The sequence below is a fragment of the Nothoprocta perdicaria genome, unplaced genomic scaffold (assembly GCF_003342845.1).
Source record: "Nothoprocta perdicaria isolate Ctin4 unplaced genomic scaffold, notPer1 scaffold_85, whole genome shotgun sequence".
Classification (NCBI taxonomy): domain Eukaryota; kingdom Metazoa; phylum Chordata; class Aves; order Tinamiformes; family Tinamidae; genus Nothoprocta; species Nothoprocta perdicaria.
This window is the reverse complement of record NW_020456143.1, coordinates 750,827-775,423: the sequence shown is the minus strand read 5'-3', so window position 1 is coordinate 775,423 and position 24,597 is coordinate 750,827. Positions and strand designations below refer to the sequence as shown.

Genomic DNA, 24,597 nt, shown 5'->3' with positions numbered 1-24,597 from the left:
TGCTGAGTGCATATACTCTGTGATACAATCACTTTTTTTTTTTTTTTTTTTTTGTCTCAACCTTATTTATTCAGATTGTTATCGTGGCAATGGCAAGAGTTACATGGGGAATTTATCCAAGACAAGATTTGGGCTAACTTGCTCCGCATGGGACAAGAATATTGAAGACTTACGTAGGTGTGTATACATGAAACAGAAAGAGATGGTTCACTGAGTCCTAAATAAATACTGCCTCCAGATGGCATCTCTTTTTCTGCTGAGATTCTAAAATAACCCCTTATGCCCTACGGCTTGTAGGGTTTTTTTCTCTKCTTTTTCTTTTCAATGTTTAAATATATTACACAACATGTCTTTGTTCAGGCTAACCACTAATTGCAGTCTTTGGGGTGATCCTTAGCATTTAGTTTACTGGCCGGCTTACTCGATCTCTGTCCTTTAAATACTTCTTTTCTATGACGAGGATAGAAGGAACACAGCAGAAGAAGGTCATGTTATTTGCTCCTCATTTACATTTTCCTTTTTCAAGGTACTGAACATAAGTCTCTGAGTAATCTAACCTGATCAAGGCTGATCTTTCTTTGAGCAGGAGGTTGGACTAGAGGCCTTCTGAGATCCGTTCTAACTTGAGTTATCCTATGAGTCTGTAATCTAATGCCATTGACACCAGAGGCCATTAAAGCAGTTTGCAATTTCTACTGCTCATTATTACTTTGGCTTCCTATTCAAGCAGTGGAAATGACAACTTAATTCAAAACATTTGTTAAGATAAAAATGAACCGGTCAACCAAAGGTACTGTGAGTTTCCGGGACTTTTTCAAATAGGTCAGGATTCTCCATACTGTCTCTGCTTGCTCTAGGAGAAAAAATAAATTTCAGGAATAACAACAATGATGAATTTCAGGTAACAGACAAAAATACAGTCTCATCAAAAATCGCCCCTTGTCTGAGCTGTCACTCACATTACTGGCTCAAATAGAAACATTTTTTGTTGTTGTTCTAACAGAAAACTAGCAATTCTTCCCCCTTCCTTTCACATTTTTTTTTTTCTCATCTGGGTAAGGTCTGTGTCATTCCACAGACTAATCCAACTATGGATGGATATCAATCGTATTGATGTATTCATAGTATGAATAGATGGATATCCAATTTATGGATTTGCTATAAGCGATGTTGTGGTTGGATGTGAKCTAAGATGATAAGAGAAATAAGAAGCCTGTGTGCTCCTGTCTGCCAGCTTTCTCCATTTAAGACTTTCAGTCCCAAACCTTAAGCCCCACGGATGGTTATATTCAATTTTCTATCACTAGTTTTTCTGAGCTGTACATCCTTCTGCTTTTGTCTTTTTAACTTTCTCACATTAGTCCTTCTTCGCTAGACTTGTCCTGAGCAGATTCTGTGCTCTCCCTCTTCTCACTGTTCACCTGCAGTGAGGGGGGGACCTGCGTTCCCTGAACAGGCCTGCAGAATTGCTGCAGGCAACACAGACACCTTTCCAATCAGTTTTAAACCCCTTCTTTAAGGGATCCAGGCATTTCAGCTTCAATGAGGGATCTAGAAAACTCCCAGCTGTCCAGTGGATACAGTGCTTAAAATACCAACCCGGGAAAACTTGGACCCAGAGCCAGCAAATATTTGAACCTCTGATTCCCTTTGATTTTAACCAGCCATAAACACAGACCTGTAGGCCTCTCAATCAGACAAGATCTACAATGCAGAGCAAGACAACACTTAACCTTTGAAAATTTAGGCTATATTATAAAGCTTTTCASCACTTTGAATTTTTCTCCCTGTAGGCATATACCAATATTCAGAGAACCAGATGTTAGTAAACTGAAGAAAAACTATTGCCGCAATCCAGATGATGATGCTCATGGTCCCTGGTGTTACACAGATGATCCTCTTGTTCCCTGGGATTACTGCCCTATTTCTCGGTGTGAGTACTCAGTGTGCCTCGGGCATTGCCAACTGTGCAGTCTCAGTGAAGCTGTGGTGTCACATGCATATCTATACCTTTTGACTGTCACTCACAGCAGCAGAAAATGTGTAATTCTATCAAGAATTAGTTGTGCATGACTGAGAAGGAATAGACAAAATTGTGCAATATATGTACAAGGGGTCATTTTCCTTGACCAGCTTGGAGATTTTAAGGCCTATTTATGCAGCAGGAGCATAAAAGGACTATTAAAAATGGTCATATATTTTCYAACAAATCTAAGTGTTGAATGACGACTGGAAGGACACAAAGAACTAGTCAGAACACTGACGGTGGTCTTAGGAAATCCAGGGRCAGTTATCTTTTGTGTTACAAGTTTCACAGTTTCTCTGTGTATTCTATACTTGCTTGCAGAATGCGACTAAATCACTATATATATATATATATGTATACTGATACATATATACTGATGTGTATATGTGTTATGTAGATTAGATGGCATTTCAGATGTTTATGAGATKATTTAACTTCTAGAAAGAATTAGAAATATCATTCCACTGAAGTGGTCTGTTAAGAAAAAAAAGACAGAATAGTTTAAATAAGCAAAAATAAAATGGATTGAGTGACTAACTGAAGGTAAGCGGAAAAAAAATCATACAGAAGAATGTGAAATCATATTTAAGATGTTGCTCTTCATTCATATTTCAAAACTATAGTGCTGTATATCCTGGGAGGTTGTTTAAATGGTAAATCAAGTTCTTGAATACATTCCTGTGATCTCTAGAGGTCGAGAATAATGTTACATTCATCCCTGGCAGCAATATGCTGCATGTGCTCATAGTCTGAGCTGCAGCAGCTCTAAGAAGTGATATTTGAAGTCCCAGGTGATTTCTGTCGTCTATGTGGAGAACAAGCACAATGTGCAAAAGGTTATTTGTGTCAATTTAGATAAAGTAAACTCTCTTCACTTTCTCTGAATTCATTATCTGGATCTATGAATTCCTAAGGAAATATTCACTGCAACATTTATTGGTAGGGTTATGGAAATGGTGAGTATTGTCATGTCCGGACTTGAATTCCAGAACTGGGATATGTCTAGTTCACAACCCTAACTTGTGTAGACTAGTTTTAAATTATTAGTGGCTTCTTYGGACAGTGAGAACAGCATAACAGATACAGACGATGTACTGTCAGCTACCAAACACCCAGTGCCTCTAGTTGGTCYGATCTAGCTGTCCTATATCTAGAAAGATATAGGACATCCATCCCTCCATCCATGCATGCATCCATCCATCCCTATATCTATATATGCATAAAACTATCTATCTATAGATCTATATTTCTGTACATGTTACATGTATATAAAACAACCTACTGTCTTAGGTTTCCATCTAAAACCATATGAAGCAGTTTTAGGTTTGCCTGTGCAAATGTTGAGGAGGTGCAATCATACCTCTGGCTCATACCTGTGGGACACACTGCAGGCGACTTTACTGAAGGCAAATGTTTTCAATAACCTTTAAGGAGACTTACTGGAACTAAATTTTGGTTTAGACTAGAGGGTAGAACCAAAGCACCAAAGCAGATTTTGGAGAATACATTCAGATCAGAAGAATCTTTTGCTGATAGTGACATACAAGAACTGCTCAATTTTCAAAGGTTTTTAGCAAAAAAGGAAATTTCACTAGAGCTTATTTGGATTTTATATTTGACTTCTATAGTTCCTGTAAGCTCACCAAAAATTAAAAAAAAAAAAAAAAACCCACCACAGCTCCATTTTTAAGATTGACTTTTTTTGTAGTCTGATATATTTGAAACACAGTACTGCAAAATGTTTAGTTCTCTTCCATTCTTCTGGAAGGAAATTCTGCCTTCTGGTTAATCCTTATCAAATTGTACCTTTACAACCTAACCAAAAAGCACTGAAGCTTTAAACTTTATGAATTAGGAATATGCTGCTTTCTAGTTTATTGTGACCCTGTTCAATCTYAGATGCCTTTTAAGTTTTCTGTCTTATGGATGTCTTATGTGTCTGTCTAGGTGAAGGTGATACAACTCCTATTACAACCAATTTAGATGGTAAGTAAGTTTGCAAATGTACTGTGTTCATTGTGTATAGTGCATCCACTAAAACTAGTCATTCTTTCCATATTGGGATACTGAAAAAGATCCATTAAAAATAAAAATTAAACAACTACAGCTTGGTAAAAAACACTTTTAAACAAGGAGAATTCCTTGATTTGTCAATAGCTTTCTTAGCTATATTCTCACCTTCCTATCTTGCAAGTCATGAGATATAGTAATTGTTTTTGATTTTTGTTTTATAACTACGTGAATCTCCATAATAAACTAATTTAAATATGTATATTTTAGAATCCCCTATAAACATTAATAGAAACTGAGCTCAGCTTCACTGAAGTAGTTTAAATTCTTTAGAAATAAATTTTATTTACTCAAGAAAGAAAACCCTATCCATGATAAATATTGACCTTCTTGTGGTCCTTATGTGCAACTGTACAGGTTTCCTACCGCTGTTTTTAGTAAAATGTGATCTCTGGACCTGCTTTCAGATACTGTCATTCCTTGTGCCTCAACAAAACAGGTGAGAGTTGTAAATGGAAACCCAACACAGACTAACAAAGGATGGATGGTTAGTCTGACATACAGGTAACTATCACTTTGAACAGAAAAACAATGCATATAATAGAGTATTTGCTTGGGAGACAATAGAAAAAAGTGACAACAATAATTTTGCATCTATGTTTCCTTTAAATTTTGTAAAAGTAGAAAATAGCATTTCTGGAACATCTGGTGATTCCACAGTGTTCTGCTTGTCAATGAGATGGTTATATGTTTGTTAGTGCTAGCTTACAAATAACAGCTTGTAAAGCATATATAGACCTTTCCTTTTTGGATTAGCTACTGCAGATCTTTTCATATCACTGGTTTAGTGTCCAGCATAATTATTACTGTTATTTTTGCCATTGTTATAACAAAATTGAGGTTCATACCAATAGTTACACTTTAACAGCAATACATTTTTCTTCAAACTGATGGGTTCAGCATTTACATCCATGTCAAATTTCACTTTTTACTCTTATCATTACATGCACTTGAAATTTAGTTTGTATTAAAAAATACATCTTGTAAAACTAGACCCTAAAGCGTACTGCTGGAAATGTTTATTACATTATGCAAGATCTTACTTTGCTATTACATAAAAGCCAGAACACAAAATTACAGCTTCTTGTGTTCATTACTGTTTGGTTAATAACTCATCAGCTACACTGAAGTGTGAATCATTAATGAATAACAGGAAATATCTCATGCTTGGGAAGAAAAATCTTTTGTCTGTTAATACAGACTGAAGTACAGCTCAGTGCTATCAGCTTGTGATTTGTCAGTGGAAGCCCTTCTAAAACTATGTTGTCAAATAGATCTAACTTGAAATTAGGGTAAAAGGAAGGATTAAAAATGTAATTTCTGCATTACTTTTAATGAGCTGAAAAACTGTTGAAGGTTGTTCACACACCCTGGTAATCTGTAAGTTTTATGGCCTTGGATCAGTTCATTTAGAAGTGTAGAAGATGGCCCAGAAAAACATTTCTAGAGAAATATCATTCTATGTCTGGAAGAGACACCTAGATAGGTCACTATTTGGAAATGTTTATTTTCTTCACACATCGAGGTCTATATAGGCTTTGATAACTGCTGCTGTGGAACTTTTAGATAAGTAAAGAGGAGAATTATTTAAATAAAGGATTATTTAAATAAACATATTTTATTTTATGAAAGTGAAATTCCTGAAATACTTAAGTGACAAAATGTATTTTAGATATATGTATGTGAGTATAAGAATGTATTTTTATTTTGTGTTGTTGCAAAGGAATCAAGTAGAACATAGTTCTAGAACAAAAATTTAATGACTCCAGCACTTTTAATGGAGTGGAGCGTTTCCCAAGTGAATCCTAATCTTTTTGGGGAAAAATCTAACCACACATCTCCAAATGAAATTGCCATGTTTACCTGGATGATAAAGGCTTAGTGGTGCTTACAAACTTGGCTTCCTATTTCGCAATTGAGGCTAAATGCTAAATAAGTCACTAAATCAATAATACACAACATCACATCCTCATATATAGGATATAGATTCCATTATCAGATATAATTAAGCATGTTTAGAGGAATTTCATCTATTTCAGAGACACTACTCTGAATATGGGCCATATTTAAATGAGAACTTTAATCTTCATATGTGCACTGGTCAATCTTCTAAAGCAGATGGTGCAATCTTGTAAACCGTTACATAAAGATAATATGCAAGAATACACATTTGCACTCCTGTTTATGACATTCTTGTAATAAAACTGGGYAGCCTAGATTTAAAAAAGAGTGCAGCTTTTTGGATGAGATATTTYGTTACTCAACCAAAACACACTCCTCCCCAACCCCCTAAAAAAGAAAAAGAAAATGGCTAGCGTCTGTTATTCTTCTGTCTTTGAACTGCACATGAAGGCTGGGTTCCTTCCAGTAGTACTCTGAAAAGCTGTGAACATTTGTGTGATTTGAATTTATAAATTGTGAGATTGTTAAGCTTTGCCCAACTTGCTGACAATTCTGATTCGCTTTCCAAAGAGCAACAGAAAATGAATGTGATTTTGAAGTCGCAAAGAAGGAAACTAATTAATCTACATTCCACATGCTTCTTAATTCCTGAAAGGACTGTCATGTTTAATTGTAAGATTTTTCCTTGATATATTATGCTSCAGTATTTCTATAATCACATGTAGGATGTCATACACTGCAGATTGTTTCCAACTGAAGTATGTGGGCACTGAAATCTCMTGGGACTAGTAATCACACAGAAAGTCTCCACCTTGAGGTCAATGCTTTGAATAATACCTACTTGAATAATGATCGAGTGCTGTTTACATCTGGTGGCAGTTTAGGGGCTTATGTGAAAGTTTCAGTCCAGTTTCTATTACAAAGAAGTCTCCCCTAATTTTATTTTGTTATGTAGTTCCCTTACTAATGATCCAACAGCAAGCAAAGGGAGTAGCCAAATTTCTTTTTCGTCTTCTGGGTGATAGGTTTTGAAGCCATGTTCCTATACTGAAGCAATAGTGCAAAGAGACAGAGTTGAACTTTGGGGGTGCTGTCAAAAASCCAGCTTTTACTGGCACTAATGCATTAAAAATATCTGGGAAGTTGACAGTAAAAATACTTTTAGAATTTTTGCCTGAATAGAAGAAAACACCTTTTTTTGTTTTCTATTTTTCAGGAATAAACATATCTGTGGAGGCTCTTTGATAAAAGAAGACTGGGTTCTAACAGCAAGACAGTGTTTCCCTTCTCGGTACAGTAGTAGTGCAATATTGAAATTTATATATTTTCTGTTACTTAGCAGCATGACACTTTCTGCATTTAAATACGGCCTTTTTCCCTCCTGTTTGGCGCTAACACTGCTCTTGTGATGTAAAAAGTCCTGTGGGACCCTGATATTTTCTATTATTATTGCTGTTAATCTAAGAGATCTCTGGSTTTTTTACCTAGAAGTATGAATATGTTTTCCAACTGCAATGGCTACACAATTGCCTCCTTATAAAAAGAATCTTGTGCTTCTGCCGAACAGGACTGAATAAAACAGCAATCTTGGGCAAATCTCAAAAAGAACCGAAGGTTCACACTGTCCAAGGATCTAAATGTTTGGATACTATTAGGAAACAAAAATTACAAGTTAGTAACAGTTAAATTTAAAATTATGTAGTGACTTCATCCCAAAAACTTACATCTGAACATGTTGATTTTGGAAAAGCAATTGGCAGCATGGATCCATTTCTACTGAATAGTATTAGTTAAGATCTTTCCTCATAATGATACTAAGCAGAGTGTTTTTGTGTCTTATGTTATTATGCACTCAGTAAAAGCCTAACCAGCTTTGCTTCATTTAGGTACAAAGATTTGAAAGATTATGAAGCCTGGCTTGGAGTCCATAATATCAAAGGAAAGGGAGAAGAGAAGCATAAACAAGTTCTGAATATCTCCCAGTTGGTCTATGGCCCTGAAGGATCAGATCTGGTCTTACTGAAACTCAGCAGGTTAGTTTTTACCATCACTATCTCCAGGATTTTCAACTCCTGAGATTCCTTTTAAATATGAATTGTGTATTCAGTTCTCTGCTCTTGCAGTACTGCAGATGACATCTTTATAGGGTAAACTATAAGAAGACAAATAATGTTGGTCGTGTCAGCTGTTTCTGTGCACTTATCCRGCATAACATGAATATTTTACGTGTCTGTTTTTCTATTGATATATGCAGAAATGCAGGCTCATCTACCTTACTCAAAAAAACAGATGCTACCACATTTTTTCCTGATAAGCAGGTTTAGCAAGGAAAAAATAAAAAAGTATGTGCTTTTAGTGTGCTTAGAATAAGCACCAGATTGTAAGTCAGATCTTTGTGTATACATGAACTTTTGAACTATCTCCTTCTTATCAAAACTATTTATTCAAATGAAATGTCATCATTACTTCTTTTAAGTGGAAAACCCAATTTAAATAGCATGAAAGTGGTGACAGCATTTCAAGAAATCTTTTGAAAATTCACAGCTGTAACACAAAAAGTAGATAGAAAGATCTATCATATTCTCCAAAGAGGGAAATGAAAGAAAGAAAGAAAGAAAGAAAGAAAGAAAGAAAGAAAGAAAGAAAGAAAGAAAGAAAGAAAGAAAGAAAGAAAGATGGAAGATTGGCACAGTTTTTAGTTTAGACCTATGCTATCATAGGTCTATGATAGATTTTAATGTAATTCTTAAGATACACTTTGGAATGCCAAGTAAAATTCATCACATCTATTATTTGTTTTCTCTTTTCAGACCTGCCATATTGACAAATTTTGTAGATATAATACGATTGCCCATTTCTGGATGCACCATTCCAGAGAAGACTTCTTGCAGTGTTTATGGATGGGGATACACTGGATGTAAGAAACAATTTTTAAAAATTAAATGAATATGTTGACAGCTTGCTTCCTACCTTTGGTCGTTATAGGTGAGGCTACTGACATTGCCGAATGCTGGGGTTGTCCAACATTTTTTGTTATTAAAAGCAATTTTAATTTTTTATAATTGTGTAAAGCTATATGTATTTTAGCTAAGATCATTCAATATGAAATATTTTCTACTGGTCCATCCTTCCTTTTTTTTTTTTTTTTTTTGTTTCAGTGGCAGGCAAAGTGATTCAAACATTTCAGAGAAATAACTAGAGAAGAATACACTGCTTTGTGTGTTAAAAAACCTCTGGCAGGATTATTTGGAAGAGTTCTAACTTTTTGGAAAAAGTCTGATTCATCTATCTGAGCTGTGTCTTTCTGCATTGCAAAGAAGGCAGCCTTGTGGGGGCTGGGGAAGAAACAAGGACTACTACAGAATCTTGTAATGAAAGACATTGTAATAATTAACATACACAAAGCAGCGAATTAAAGACACATAGGGAGCCTGAAATCAGGCATTTCCCAACTTTTGCTTGCTTGACTTTGCAACCTTCCTAGTATTTATTAAACACAGGTTGTGTGTGAACTAAATACAAATATGTGGGAGAACAGACATTTATTCAGCCTGGTAAATGCTATATCTGGCTAATTATGTGTTGATGATAAACTTAATAGCTGCCAGTTGACAATAATTACTCCAACAATTGCTGTGCTCCAACACTGCGTCGCAGCAGCGAGCAGCAGCCCTGCTGCTCGGGGGACACATGGGAGCTTCTCCTCCTCGTCCCCACGACTCCACATTTCTTTGTGGGTGGCAAGTAATGCGTCCCAGGCCTCTCCYCGATGGGCGGCTTTGATGCTGGCAGCGTGGCCACGCTAGCCCTTCTCGGGGATGAGGCGGCCCAGGGGATGCGGCGGYGTGGACGAGAGAGCCTGTAATGGGATCTGCAGGATTGCAGCCTTACGTAACGGCACATAGGCACAGCGTCTGTCAGCCAAGGATTTTGCATGGTATTTTATGTACGACTTAGTGTAATCCTCCCTGCATCCCAGGCAGGGACAGAAGAAGTATCACATCCTTTATTTTTATTATTTTTATTTATTTATTTAGAGAAGCAGGATGTACCGCTGAGAGCAGGGCAAGGCTGCTGTGCAGAGCCCAGGCCTCCTGCTTATGTTCACAGCTCGTAGGCCGGTCTTCCGACACGCGGATCGAGAATGAGCCCAGCAGGGCTCCTGCTTCCTGACCTCTCGCTGCCACAGCGCTTTCCAAGTCACACATCCTGCCCTGGGCTGCCGTGGTGGCAGTGCCACTGCACATTAACCCCTATCTCTCCTATGCAAAGCAAGGAGCATGGAGCCAAACRCTGCCACTGGCATCTTCACTCTCACTTTTTTTTTCTAATTTCTGTGATGTTCTCAGGCAAGCTGGTGGTGGAATGTGGAATAAATCCACCTCTTATATAGTTATCTAGTCCTTCCTCCTACTAATAAAACTCAGGTATTCTCAGAGACTTAAACAGACATGTACACCAAGCACATTTCCCCTAAATCTTACTCGTAACAAATAAAAGAAATTGAAAAGACAAACACATATTAACAGTGAATTGGAAAGAAGCATGTGTCCTCCAGAGAAAATATTACTGAAACAACATAAATCAAATCAAATTCTCTCTTCAATGTTTTTGCTAATAGCAATTTCTGTTCTCAATCCTAGTAGTTCACTACGATGGCCTTCTCCGGGCAGCAAACCTGTTTATTTTGGGAAATGAGAAATGCAACCAATATCTCAAAGGGAAGATCACTGTGAATGAGTCAGAAATCTGTGCTGCAGCTGAAACTATCGGTGCCGGGCCATGTGAGGTAAATAGTCTGCTTGCTAAGAATATATTAGGAGTCATCAACTTTGCTGCTTCTTTCCCAGAAAAAAAAAAAAAAGTTTTATCTAATTATCCTCCCTGGATTACACTTAAAAATGACAAAAAATACAAATATATCAATCCTTTTGCATTGCAAGCTGAACTTTCTTTCCAGTGATCTTTTTTCTACCAGAAAAAAGTTCCTTTGCCTCAGTTATGCCATTGCCACCACACTAGTAAAGGACTTAAATGCACATTAAAATCATTCATGCACATAAATACTTTGCTAGACTTAGATAAGTTTGTGTTCTGTTCAGTATAACAGTAGCTRAAACGGGCTGTGTGCTAGCAACAACAGTTTTGACGGAATAAAGCAAAGCAAAGATTGAAGCAAGTTTAATTAGGTAAATGAGAATTTTCATGCAAAATAAATAAATGAATAAATAAATAACTGCCTGACAGAATTGGTTACAAAAGAAAGAGCAAGATCCCCATAGTATGCAAAGTTCAGCGTTATGTCAGGAGGCTGTAGCATTTGGTCTCCTTAATCAAGACTGAGACAACCCTTAGTGAGAACAGTAGAATTATTTCAGTGATGGTGGTGTTTGATAGAGATTTTTGGGTTTGGAAATTGTTTCGATGATGAAGAGAGGGCAGAGAGAAAATACTGTGTATCATTTATAGCAGAAAAATATCATTTTTGTGTGCAAACTCTGCCTGATGAGGTGATGTTTGGAAAGAAAGTAGACAGAATCACAGAATCACAGAATCACAGAATATTTAAGGTTGGAAGGGACCTCTAGAGATCATCTAGTCCAACCTTCCTGCTCAAGGAGGTACACCTAGAGCATGTGGCACAGGGTGGCATCCAGGCRGGTTTTGAAGACCTCCRGAGAAGGAGACTCCACAACCCCCATTAGTATTAGTCTGCATAGTCTATTAGTCTATTAGTCTAATACTAATTAGACATTAGTATTAGTCTGCATTCAGTATGTGGAGTAAAAGAGATGGATTCCTAATACTGATTTTAATCAAAGATCGACGTTTTCCTGCTCATGGGTGGGGAAAACAACAGGGAAATCACATCTTCCTAAGGCTGAGGTGTGTTCCATTCATTATTAATATTTCACAGGATCATTTTATTATTGCAAAGCATTTTCTTCAAAATTAAATATTTAATTATAAATGAGCTCCTAGACATGTTACAGTTTATAAATGAAACAGCTGCATAGAAATCTGCTAGGGATCCTGCACTTTGTTTTGCCCTGCAAGAAGAAACGGACTGAATTAATATTAGTAATCAGTCTTAATCATTGGATAGTTTCCTGCTCCCTAACTTTCCCTTTGAAGCCTCCTGCCTCAGTAAAGACTAGGCAGAGGAACAAGATCAGACTGTCAGGTGAAACTCTACTTTTCAAAATGTTTTACGAGCAGCTTTGAAGGTACTGACATAGTCCATTGYCCATGTGGGAATTATTCTGCAGTCTGTGAGAAAAAAAAAGCAAATAAAGGTCAAGCATTGTTGTTTCTGTAGTGATCCAGAGAGAATACAATGCTAATTGTCAGCTTGTAGTTTTTTGAAACAGTGTCTCATGCTCTGGTACAAATGCTTCCTGCTTAGTTTTGTGGGCAGTTTGCTAGATTTGTTGTAATTTTTTAATATCTATATTCAGGTGCTAAGTCTATATGAATGTACTTTAAATTAAAGTTTTAATCTAATTTAAAATGAATTAGCAGATTTTAGTGCTAAATAAAACTTTCATCCAAGTTGGCCTTACACCATATTTCAGCTGAATATAGTGAATATACATATATTGGTGCCTATATATATCATTCAATCAGAATAACAAATATAGATATTTTAACTACTTAGGTGTCTTTCACTACAAAATATTATCAGCTCTGTTTTTTGGGGAAGGGTTGCTTTGTTTTATTTTTCTGCTTACAAAAACATATASATTCTCATCTTAGGGCCTTGTGACATGGTTAACTGAGGGCTAGTGACCCTGTCACTATCATGGACTCTGTCTRTGGTCTTTTATCCAAAGTCTGTTACCATGGGAAGGAAGGTTCATGTGACTATCAGGTCTATATGTACATAAGTAAACMTTATGCTTGCCAGGTAGCTGAAAGAGGACACTGAGGTCACTAGTAGTGAGGTGAGAGTTGAAAGTCATTAGAATTGCACAGAAAGAAAGATCCTATGGCTGAACTTTTAGATGAACCAACCTAAGATCAAAGGGCCTCTGTGATGTTTTCTCCTATAAGCTCTGGATGTGAAAGAGGTGTTGGTAGCTGGGTTCATCTTATGGCAAGATTAGGTCCTACCTCAGCAATAGTACACAGGTGGGAGCAATGTCTTGTAGTGGTTTCAGAAGTGACGTTCTTTGTATTTTTTTCTTAGAGAGATTATGGTGGTCCCTTGGTTTGTGAACAAAACAGGGTGAAGATTGTCATGGGGGTGATTGTTCCTGGCCGTGGATGCGCCATCCGAAATCGCCCCGGGATTTTTGTTCGAGTGGCATTTTACTCCAAGTGGATACGTAAGATTCTGCTGACYTACAGATGAGTTGCAACTCAATGCCCTGCAGACCTCAACAACTGCCACTCACAGAATGATTTTGGACAGAATTAAATTAATGTATAATGTAAAGATCAATGATTTTTAACTACTTGATAGTYACATTTTTTGAGCTTTTAATATTTATGGGTGTTTTTGTTGTTTTTTATGTCTATCAGTATTGTTTTATAAATGTTGGAGCAACTTACAGTATATGCAAGTATGGTGACATATCTCCTGAAGATACTTGAATGGGTAAACAGTTTTGCAAAGATCTTATTGCTGAGTGTTAAACAGTTTTGTAGAAATAGATCATATGACCTCTTTTACGCTGCTCTTCAGATTATCTTAGAAGGAGAAAGAAACAAGAGTTTTATTTAACATGTCTTATTCTTTCTACGAGCTATATATTTCTCTCTATATGTGATGAAAGACCTACTGAGAGATATATGTATCAGTCAAGGACAGCATATATGATCCTATTTCTCTTCTCACATTACGAGAGGTTAAAAGTTTGAATGTTTCATTAAAAAATAGTCTCTTTAGAAGTTATCTTTTCATTGTTGACTGACTTTGATCAGCGGAGCTCTCATAGCTGTCAAAATCAGTTCCTTTTATGTAGAGTTTATAGACTCTAGTTTTGTACTTGGTCCCTTCAGTGTGTACATGGTCCCCCAAGAGATATCTCAAGAAACCCTCTGGATGAGGGAAGAGACACGGAAATGAATTGGTTGGAAAATTGTYAGTCATTTATTTAAGGAAGTCCCAGAAATAAATATGAATTTACAATACTAACAAGTGTGTTTCATAGGAAAATTATTCCTGATTATCTAATAGTGAACATTCTTGTCATTAAAAKAAACTTAAATCAAATATGCTCTCTTTCTCAAAAGACACATTTTATAAATTCAGTTAATTCTAGTTAAAGCAGAAAAAAAGGGACAGATGAATCTGGCCCCTTGCTGAAAGACTTAATAATGAGGAAATATAAGTTACCACAATTGTCTTTTCAGAGACATTGAATCTTTACTAAAACCCTAAGAACAAGATTGTCAGAATATATCCTTTTTATAATTCCTTTCAGGGTAATAAAATTGCTGCAAGGATTGATGTGATCTTGTGTATAACATGGAAAACATCACTAATAGTTTAATAGCTTGAGTTTTCTGTCTATATGTAAAACCATTTCTGTTTATGGGGAAAGGGAACAAATAATCATCTCTGAAAAGTGCTTATTCTCCTTTAGACTTCTGGTAATATGAGTGGAAGCATTATACAATTAGCARATGGCAGTGTTTCATTATACGTACCACCAATTACCCTGTAATTTCTGGAAAATTGATAAAAAATATATCCAATTGTTATTTTTACTACTGTACATGTAATTGCATAAGTAACTGCACTGTTACTAAGTTTGTGAGGTATGTAATTGTATATGTTTCCAGTAGCAAATTGTAAGGTATGTACCATATATAAATGCCTAATCACTAAAACTGACATCGTGCTGCAGACATATAAAGGAACATTTCATTACATTCAGCTGATGCAGGGTTGAATCCTGCCCTGTCAGAAAATAACCATGCAAGGGAAGCTTCACTGGGAGGCAGCCCTGATGTTGACTCACCAAATTGTTTCCTTCAGTAATGCACTTTGACTTCAGTGGGACTTAAATACACTTACATATCCTGGTGAACTGGGATGAGTTTCAGTCCATGCTTAAGTGGCTTACTGATATTGATCTTGAGCATCCAAAAGGTTCACTGGCACATAGGAAGAAGCATTTTCAGAGCTTCTGAAATCTTTTGTGATGTAAATAGTCTCCTCAGACAAGATGCAACTTCTCTGTACAGAGGATCTAAGGTTGTGGATGCTACATGGATAGTCTATCTCCATCTCTTCTGGCTGCCTCTGAAGGCTTTCTCCTCCTTTTGGTCTTTCTTACTCACCAGGCTAGAACAGGGCAGGTTTTAGCCTGTTGTATCTACAGTTAATTATTGCCATATATGTAAAGAGTATATTCTTACTATACACTGACTATATCTTATTGAAGGGATTGACTTTTTAGGAGAGACTTTAAAAACTCCAAGCAAGTTTTGATTTCAATCACTAGCAGAATGTGGATAAAATGTATGATTCCATGTTCACTTTTTGTATACTAAGAATTGTTATGTCCTCACTGTATTATATTTCAGGCATTTTGTTATGTCTATCTAAAAAAGAATGAATCCTAAAGTATTTTAGTTATAAGCTTCTGCTGTGCAGAAGACTGTGATTTTTATATATATATATATATATATATATGATAAAAATACTGTTTTTTGTTAGACAATGTGTAAGGATTTTTACCTGTTTGTTCTGGGCAGCACCTCAGTAAAGTAAGTTGTGCAGAGTTGATGCTCCAGAACTTAACATGTTTGTATGCACTTGCTCCTCAGGTGCTCTTGCTCCCCCCATCTCAGTTTGGAGGGCACATGAGACTCTGGAGAGCAAGGAAAGAGAAGAATAACAATATGTGATAATGAATTTGTACTTCATTTATTCCTGTGAATATTTCTTGTTGGTACCAATGGTACTGTAGCAGGCAACTGTTATAACTACAGGATTCTCTTAAAAGGGACACTGTATAGATATTTCTTCTTTTTTTTTTCTGACATTTTTCTTTCTGTAATAACAGGGGAACCTGATGTAGTGCCCATCTAAATTCCTGGAAAGCCTCTTATTGACTTCAGTAGGATTTGAACTTTACTTTGTATATTTGCTTTTGTTCATATTAAAGAAGAGTAATTGAGTAAGAAGGCTACAAAACTCAAATTCTCATCTGAGGACATTCTTAAAATCCACAGGTTCAACTTTATTCTCTTTGCTGAAGATAGTCCGTGGACTCTGGAAAGTGCAATAACTGGATACAAAATTTCAGAATTAAGACCTAATTAAGACCTAACTGCACTGTTGAAGTTAATTTGACTTAATTTGACTTTATGATTTATTTTCTCTGGACATTGGAACTGACTGATAATTCTTCATTAATTATTTTTTCCCCTAAAAGAACATTTTTTCCCTATCTCTTTTTTTCTTTCATAGACCTCATGACCCTTGGAGAAACTGTAACTCTCATTGGGAATGTACTGATCTAGGTTTTTGCTGCTGCTGCTGAAATCTTTGTCTCTAGTTTAAGATTACAATTCCCTGAGGCATCCTGCAGACCTTTCCCGTGGGCAATGCCAAAGCACTTGACAGAGCTACTTACAGGAGTCAAGAGTTTTCAGATGAGGGTCCAAATTTGTCTCTGAGGGTTAGAATCTACTCAGGCAAAATGTCCCTTGAAATCAGTGAGTGTGGTTGTCAAAAGAATCAGGGCTGAAATTTGCTCAGTGCTTTTCCCTCCAGCCATGCACTGAACAACTCACAACCTTGTATGTCAAAAACTCAGATTCTGAGCTCTGGAGCAAGTGTAACAGCAGGCCAGGCTTTATTTCCATGCTTTTGGAAGCTGGTTATAAACCATCTGACTCCCACTGGAACCTGCATAAAACTCATTACATTGGTTGCTAAGTRTTGTTTCCTTTTCAGTTATTTTATTCCTCCTGCATGTGCACTGGTATATTATTGATTTATGAATGTTGGGACTGCTGGCAGGAACTGACATGGCTTTTCATCCTAAACTTGTGTAGTGTTCCTTTTTATATACGCTCTTGGGCGTTTATGCATGGCATGGGATCCAACTTCAGGGAACTGACTGGGGAATTCAGTTATATGTTACAATATTTTTTTTTGTATTAAGGTGGGAAAAAATAATGTTTCCACTAGATACAACTAGCTGAATGCCTATCAGAAAGGGAACACTGTGGTTATAACTTGTAATAAAAACATTCTGTAATTTACTGCATCTTCGTTAGTTAATAAAGTTGGTATTTTTGTAACCTTGTTTACTCTTATTATTCTTAATAAAGTATTTTATAAAAAAAAAAAGTGATCTAATCAGTATTATATTTTTATTTAAAGTTTGGAACACTATTGCTAGCGGCAGAAATAGCCCTCCCTTAGGAATGGGCAGCTCCCAATCCTAATTTCAGTGAGGGCTTATAAAACCTTACAACTTTACCAGCAGAGAATTGGCATTTTAAATATTTCTCTTAATTTACTTTCTGGAAAGTGTTTCCCTGACTATGTCAGTTAATACTACTGGTAGAACATAAGCACATGCAAAAGGGAACAACGCCTTGCAGAAACCCAGGAGCTACTGCTACCACCGTAACTGCTGTTATACTGGAGATAGTTAGCAAAAAAGAAAGCAAGGAGAACCTTACTACTAGATTAGTGCTTTAGTCCACTCATCTCATTCAGTGCAAGGGACAGTAGGTTCACTACTTGTTTTTTTCATTATTCAGACCAAAATTCAAAGTTCTAAGCCTTTTTGGTTATCCTGGATTTTGATGGTAAACTAATCTATAGTTTATAGATTTAAACAATCAAAGATATAGATATACCATTATATATACAGCACCTCCATTTGTATTAAATATGCAAGTGAATCATTTTTCAAAAAATCTCATGCACTAGTGTTTGAAGTCTGATCCTGAATCTTCCATGGTAAATATGTCTTTCTTTTTGTTTTTAGTCCAAAACAGGGATTTCTAGTTGATACATAAAATCAGTGGATTTTATCTGGAACTACAGAAACCCATAGAAAATTTGCCAAAAACTTCAGCTATGCAGAAACACTTCCAAAGTTATACAGAACGAGAAATATTCCATATGTCAAAGCATGTCTTGTTACAGTTTTACATTTGAASTGTTAAGGATGTTCAGGTGACCTGCATACAGCCTGAAAGCCATGTGAATTAACTGCTTGCACAACTATTTGTACTACAAAGGTCTGCAAARAGACATTGCCTGCATATTTCTGCTCTTATGGCTTTATCTTTTGTAGTTACAAGAACATACACTCTGTAGATGAAAAATGGTGAAAACCCACATTGATGCTCAGTGCTTGTTTTCTGCGCCTTGTTATTTAACAAGACACATGTAAACACAACAGACCATTTAGCAGAGTTCAGTTGTGTATCAACCCTGCCTTCAAAGCACTAATTTTTGCACAGCTATGCTCCAGTTAAAACTCTTTCAATAAACAAGAGAGAAAACAGTTGGGCGGTAAAAGGCAAACTATAAAAAAAGGTATAAAGGTTAATATCAAAGAAAGCCCTGCAATTAACTTTTTTTAAACAAAAAAAAAAAAAAAGAAAAAAAGTCACATGACTGATGTAGTTATCATTAATGTAAATTTTTATACTCAAAATGACATATTATTTAGGGTTGAAAAAATCTCTYCATCATAATTGTTTCTCTTTAGAGCCTAAGAGATTTTGAAATCTGCTTGATGTCTCTCAAGTTGTCGCTGTTCAAGATAGTGTTGCCCTTGACTGGATGCCTTAATATTTTGCTTGGAGGAAAGCTATATAAAAGGATTAAAATTAGAGCAATTTATTTAAAAGAAGGCAAGAAATATTGCTGGCACTGGGGCACACATTGGATGAGATGAGGCTAGTATAATGCATGAAGAAGTATGCAGACTTTCTTACCCAACTGAGTGAGGTTTTGTCTTGAACAATATAGCATCTAATACAGAGTTTATAGCATCTAAACCCATTCAGATGATTTTAGCTGAAACTTTCCCCAGATGGTTTTCTTTCTTTGAAGATTAATGTCAGCATAATACACAAACTGAGAAACATGCGTTTATATCAACATTGCTATTACAAACCCCATCAACAATAGTCTTGTGTCTTGGGTGTAAATATGCCATCTGCTGTTCATCCATGAGTCTAACATTACTGTAACTTTGAATAGCAGTTACATAACAAGTCTATGCATGTTCACAATATGACTCCAAAGCAGATCTATAATGAGTGAAAACTGCAGTCCTGTAGTGTTCACAGACTCAGCCTGCAAATTCCCCATGCTGGTGAACGTAACCTCTGACAGGTATGTTGACACAGGGGCAGCACTGTGCTGGTGAGCTAAACAAATGAAACTGAGCACAAGAACACACAGACACACACACACACACACACACAGACACACACACACATGCACACACACACAGATGCCTTCGTAGTGTTATCTAGCTGACTAATTCAGGACTGCTATGGGCTATATGGTCCACATGGATCCTTCAAGAGAAGAACTGCAGCCTGGGATTTTCAACTGTGCCTCCAGGCAGTATGAACTAGAAGGCCTTGGTGTAGAAAGAGGCCATCCTGAGGASAGAGGCCTACACACCCGCAACAGTTATCCCACTTCTAATAATCAAGCATGATGACTGTAAGGTGAGAGTAACAACTGAATATGAACATTTTTCAAACCCATAATTTGCATACTTGTGAAGGCAGACCTCTGTACTTCAAGGGACAGCAGGCTGAACTTCACTGATTACATCTCACCCTTATCCTCAGCTGGTTTTGGTAGCAATTACTTGGGAAGCCTAGCTCCTGCTGTACTTTGCCTAATGGTGTTACTGAGACATGCTGATATCTGCATGGGATCTGCAGAGATGCACGAACAGAGCTCCTTTGCCCATGCTTCACATGAGCTGGATCCAAACCAAACTGTTCATTTTTACAGTGGCAGCTCATTTATGTGTGCATGTGTGTGTTCATATACACATAGATGTTTTGCCTTAAGGTACTTAAGCTCTGTTAGTGACGTTGTCCTGGAAGCAGACAGCTAGATTTGATCAGTGTTCAGCCAGCTATGTACTGCTTTGAACCCCTCAATATAAACTACTGTGCATATCGAGGCCCTAAAAAGCTCAGCCTTGGCTCTTATGAAGCCCAAATCCAAATCCTCATGGGAATCAACACCAATTCTCTGCATCCACAGTRCTTACCAAAATGCTGCAAAAGTTCGTGGAATATTCTGGATGCTTTCCCCCCACTGCTGCTTTTATTACACTCCAGTTTTGTTCACTATTGTCGGTTATAGGCCTTACAGTTATAGCTGGCTTTGGGCACTCCTTTGTATATGGGCACACATATCCATTGCCTTTCCATTCAGGAATTGTCTTGAGATTTGTGCCACATATTATTACCACCTGAGGTAAACACAAGTAGCTTTCTCCAAGAAAAGCAAATCCTTTCTCTTTAGAACCTTGTTAGAACTCTTTCTGGGCCCCCATCTTGATTTGCCTGAGCTGTTTCTTCCAAAACACTGATGGATTTTCCAGGCTTGCCTGCCTTTTTATCTTAACAGAGAAACCAAGCTTTATTTATAAACAATATTTCTTAATCCCCTTGGTTGCCACGAAGTGCTAATGACTCAATAGTTCATACAACATGCTAGCAACAGTCCCTGAGCATTAGCTCCTTTAACTCTCTACTGAAGCTTTTCATTTAGTCACATCATCCTGACCTGTTTATATACATCCTTAAAACAAAAAGTGCTTTTCACTTTTCCTTAGCCCGCCTTTGCATTAAAGCTACTCCAAATTTTTTTATCAGAAGATTTTTCCTTCGTGAGATGCAGATCTTACCAACTCAGTGTGCAAGAACATGGCAGTTTTGCTGGTACATTTGACAGAGACCAGGCTGGTTTCCAACTTAAATCTATTTGTTTTCTCTCCAGCTTGCTTTTCTACCGCCCCAKCCTCCCTCTCTATGGAGCTTCCTCCAAGATAGCTGCAGACTTACGTGCCTGCCTATTTGGCTTTGAATTTTGATTCCCTTTTAAAAGTGGCAGCAGAGTTTGGTATCCTTCTCCTTCTGCCAGGGATAGGACTGACTTCCAGGAGCCAGTTCTAGTTACAGCTCTAATCTCTCCAATCTAAGGAGGAGGACAGAGGTTTTTTCCTATTTAAACAGGAAATTCTTCACTGTTTAAAATGGTTCCCACTTTCAAAGCAATTTCTAGCAAAACTCAAGGGGGAATTTGCGAAGCTCATTGGTGAAGCTTTGGTAACCAAAAATCAAAAGTTTCAGATATATCTGCCTTTAAAGCAAATTTAAGGATATATTGCCTTATTATAAAAAGATCTTGACATTTCTGTCTTTCTGAAATAGTGATCTCTGACACCTAATAGAAATCTGTGGTTCTGCTCTGGGATAGGGTGCCGGAAGAACAGTGGTGCCTGCATTTTCTGCAGCACCAGGACATCCCTCAACTTCTAACACTCTTATGGACAAGGACCCAAGTCCTGTTTCTTCTTTTGTGGATTTCTTTGCTTATTTTCTATTTTGTCCTGTTTGTGTGTTTGGTACTTTATTATTCTGTTCTAATGCTGACAGAAAGAAAATAAACAGGGAAGAGTAAGACTGGTGCAAGTGATGTGTATGAACTGTCTGTTGGGAAAGATTTATGGTCTGCTAAAGACAGCTTTCTGGAATGTTCTTTATTTCACTCCTTTCTTGGCAGCTTTCTTGGCCTCCTTAGCTGTCCAAAGACACTTCACTTTCTCTGTTTGGAAAGTGCTCTCCTTATTATCATGTCTGTACGGATGGAAGTGATGAAGTCACTTTGTTTCCCTCCTCCCCCCACATTGTGGCTTGTTTCCCTCAGTTTCAGTAATGCTACTGAATGCCTTCACTGCTGCATTTCTTTCTGCAAAGTACAGAGCAAAAGCTATTTGGGCATGCAGAAAAAGAAGAATGAAACAGAGCACTGAGCTGGGTGACACTGCTACAGCACTTGCCTACCCTTTCCTAGAGACCATGCCTGTAAAGAGAGATCTCTGCAATGTGTGAGAGAGGACAGAAGAGTCTCTCAAGACAAGAAAAAAAGAAAAAGCACAGCTTGTAATAGAGAAGTTCTCTACAGAAGAAAGAGAAAATTTTTAAAGGAGGAGGTTATGGTCTACATGCAGACTGTTCAGACATGAGATCTCCACTTGAGATCTCAGACCATAGGACTGACCTAGGAGGCTGGAGAAAGCAGGTTAGGAACCATAGAGCTTCTGACCACAGCTCGCGAGACTGTCATGTCCACATGTCTCTTTCCCTGGTAAATCCCCCTGGGGATAGAGATTCAACTTTGTGTCTGTAATTTCCRTGAGCAAGGGCTCTACTCAAGTCATTCAGAATCTTCCCACTTATTTTTCTGCTATCAGTATGTAGCTCAGGAAGCTTAAAACTATGGCTTTACCAGGTGCTGTGGTCAGATTGGAAAAGTAGCTTAAACCAATTTGAGTCTACACATGCATTTATTCAGTCTTTTAACTCCAGCTTTGGAGATGAAGATTAAGGAAAGAGAACATGGTTCTCTTTCAAGCAGTGTCTTTGTAATTCCTTTACTTATTTCACACATTCTTTAAAAGTGGAAATCTGTTGTGAATAGAAAAAACAAAGCACTCCAAATTAGGCCATTTTTCAGTTTCATTTAGAAACACTCCTATTAAGATATAGGGTCTATAAAAGTCATCCGAAGAAAATATATTCTGTGGTCATTTTTTAGTAAACCTGACAGGAAATCAAAACTGAAAGGATGCTTCTGTAAAGCACTGCCAGCTCACTGTAGTGGAAGCCAGGAAAAAATTATTTATCTGTTTATTTGACTAAGAAGAAACCAAAGCATATTTTTAATCAGTAGTACAGGGCGATTACAATGTTACTGGTCACTTGACTGCTCAACTTTGCTCTTGGCCTTTCTAATGTTTTGTATTACATTCAAAAGAAGAGAAATATCAGCTCTTGTGAAAATATATTATTTTATAGGGTATAGGAATATCTAATCTAAAAAATGTGATCTTTACCTACATGGCATTTCACCTTTACACCCTTTTAAGAATAGCAAAATAGTCCAATACTTCCCATTACTGAGCACTGTCATTGTGTAGATGACTTTTGCGAAATCAAAATTACATGCCTGTTATGTAGTGCAAAGATGGAGTTGCAGAGATGGATTTTCCAAAGGACATTCCAATTAGGAATATATTGATGTGTGTCATTAAGCTAGGTATCTCAGAAATAACTTATTCCAGTAGAATAAATATGAAGAGTAAATAGCATGACATAGAGTTATTACAAGAGATTTCTGATTACAGTAGATACTCTCATGTTCGTTAGCACTTGTTATAAAAGGTGGTAGAGGGACATTCAGTTGTGGCATTTAAGACAGGTGATACTACGGATACATGTTCTCTATAGTTGAAATAGCTGTAGGAAACAGAGAAATTATGATATGAAGATAAAAATAATTTATAATAACCCAAAGTCAGGTTCAGCAGCAGAGTTTATCTTCATTGCATTACTGTGATGATAAAGAACTACTATAAATTATATTGACTGTTGTGTTTCTTGACTTTTACATTGCTATGTAGCAGTGAAAATCAGCTGGCAAATCTTGCCCAAGATATTTCATTTGATCAGTACTTTTGCCTGGACAGATGCTGTGCATTCTCTCAAACCATGACAGTAGAAAAACAGGATATTCAGAAACAGTGTAATACAGTTACTCAGATTAGATTTAATCTTTGTGGTGGCTAAATATATAATCTGTAGGTAAGTTACTTTAACTCAAAGAGTTAACCTGTGCAGTTAATTAGCTGAGTTATAAGATCATATCTAGAGATGTTCAAGAATGTTTTGATAACATAGACTTTCACAGAGTACAGGTTCTTGGAACTAAGGTGAGGTCTCTGATCAAAACTAAGAAGACAGAGGAGACCACTCTAGATGTTGAATACTGTTAGAACACACTGAGTACCTTTAGGACCGTTTTCATTGTCCTTGACATCTCCTGGAAGCCTGGATTTTTTATAATTGTTCGTCTGACATCGTTCCACATTACATATGCAAAAGTTCAAATTGGGACTGGAATATATTTGGAAATCCTAGCCATTTCCCCATCAGATGTGTGTCCCAAACATACTGAAGCCACTAATCTGAAGCCACAGATTAATAAACCCAAGGCAGCTGTTCTTCTGCTTCCAGGTGCTGGGCTCCATGTACATGTGCTAAACAGTGGATTAGAGCATACTTCATCTTGCAAATATTTCAACCTTATGCAGATGAGACTGAAATTTCCATCCTGAAGCTGGTGGATAGGTACTAGATAATTGGTTACCTTGTTCTCCTTTTCTGTGAAAAGGGATCAAAGGGCCCTGCAATTCTTGCAGTGTGTAATGGGAAAATTATCACTGATATCTCAGAAATGTCCACAGCATAGAAAAATCATTTCCTCCTGATTGCAATGCTAGCCAGGTAAAACAAGAGCTAAAAGTGGAGGATTTCTTATTAGGAAATCCTTTATGTAAATCTTAACATAA

At 37.0% G+C, this 24,597-nt stretch overlaps 1 protein-coding gene across 1 annotated transcript in view; it reads left to right on the top strand.

The window, feature by feature from the left end:
* Positions 1-14,355, top strand: part of HGF (hepatocyte growth factor) — a 56,027-nt gene extending 41,672 nt beyond the window's left edge. The window contains exons 11-19 of the mRNA XM_026052201.1: positions 75-177; positions 1,794-1,933; positions 3,974-4,012; positions 4,504-4,600; positions 7,215-7,289; positions 7,885-8,031; positions 8,809-8,915; positions 10,642-10,787; positions 13,188-14,355. Coding sequence (XP_025907986.1) covers positions 75-177; positions 1,794-1,933; positions 3,974-4,012; positions 4,504-4,600; positions 7,215-7,289; positions 7,885-8,031; positions 8,809-8,915; positions 10,642-10,787; positions 13,188-13,352 — 1,019 coding nt within the window. The 3' untranslated portion in view covers positions 13,353-14,355. The remainder of the gene's footprint in view (positions 1-74; positions 178-1,793; positions 1,934-3,973; positions 4,013-4,503; positions 4,601-7,214; positions 7,290-7,884; positions 8,032-8,808; positions 8,916-10,641; positions 10,788-13,187) is intronic.
* The last annotated feature ends 10,242 nt before the right edge of the window (positions 14,356-24,597 follow it).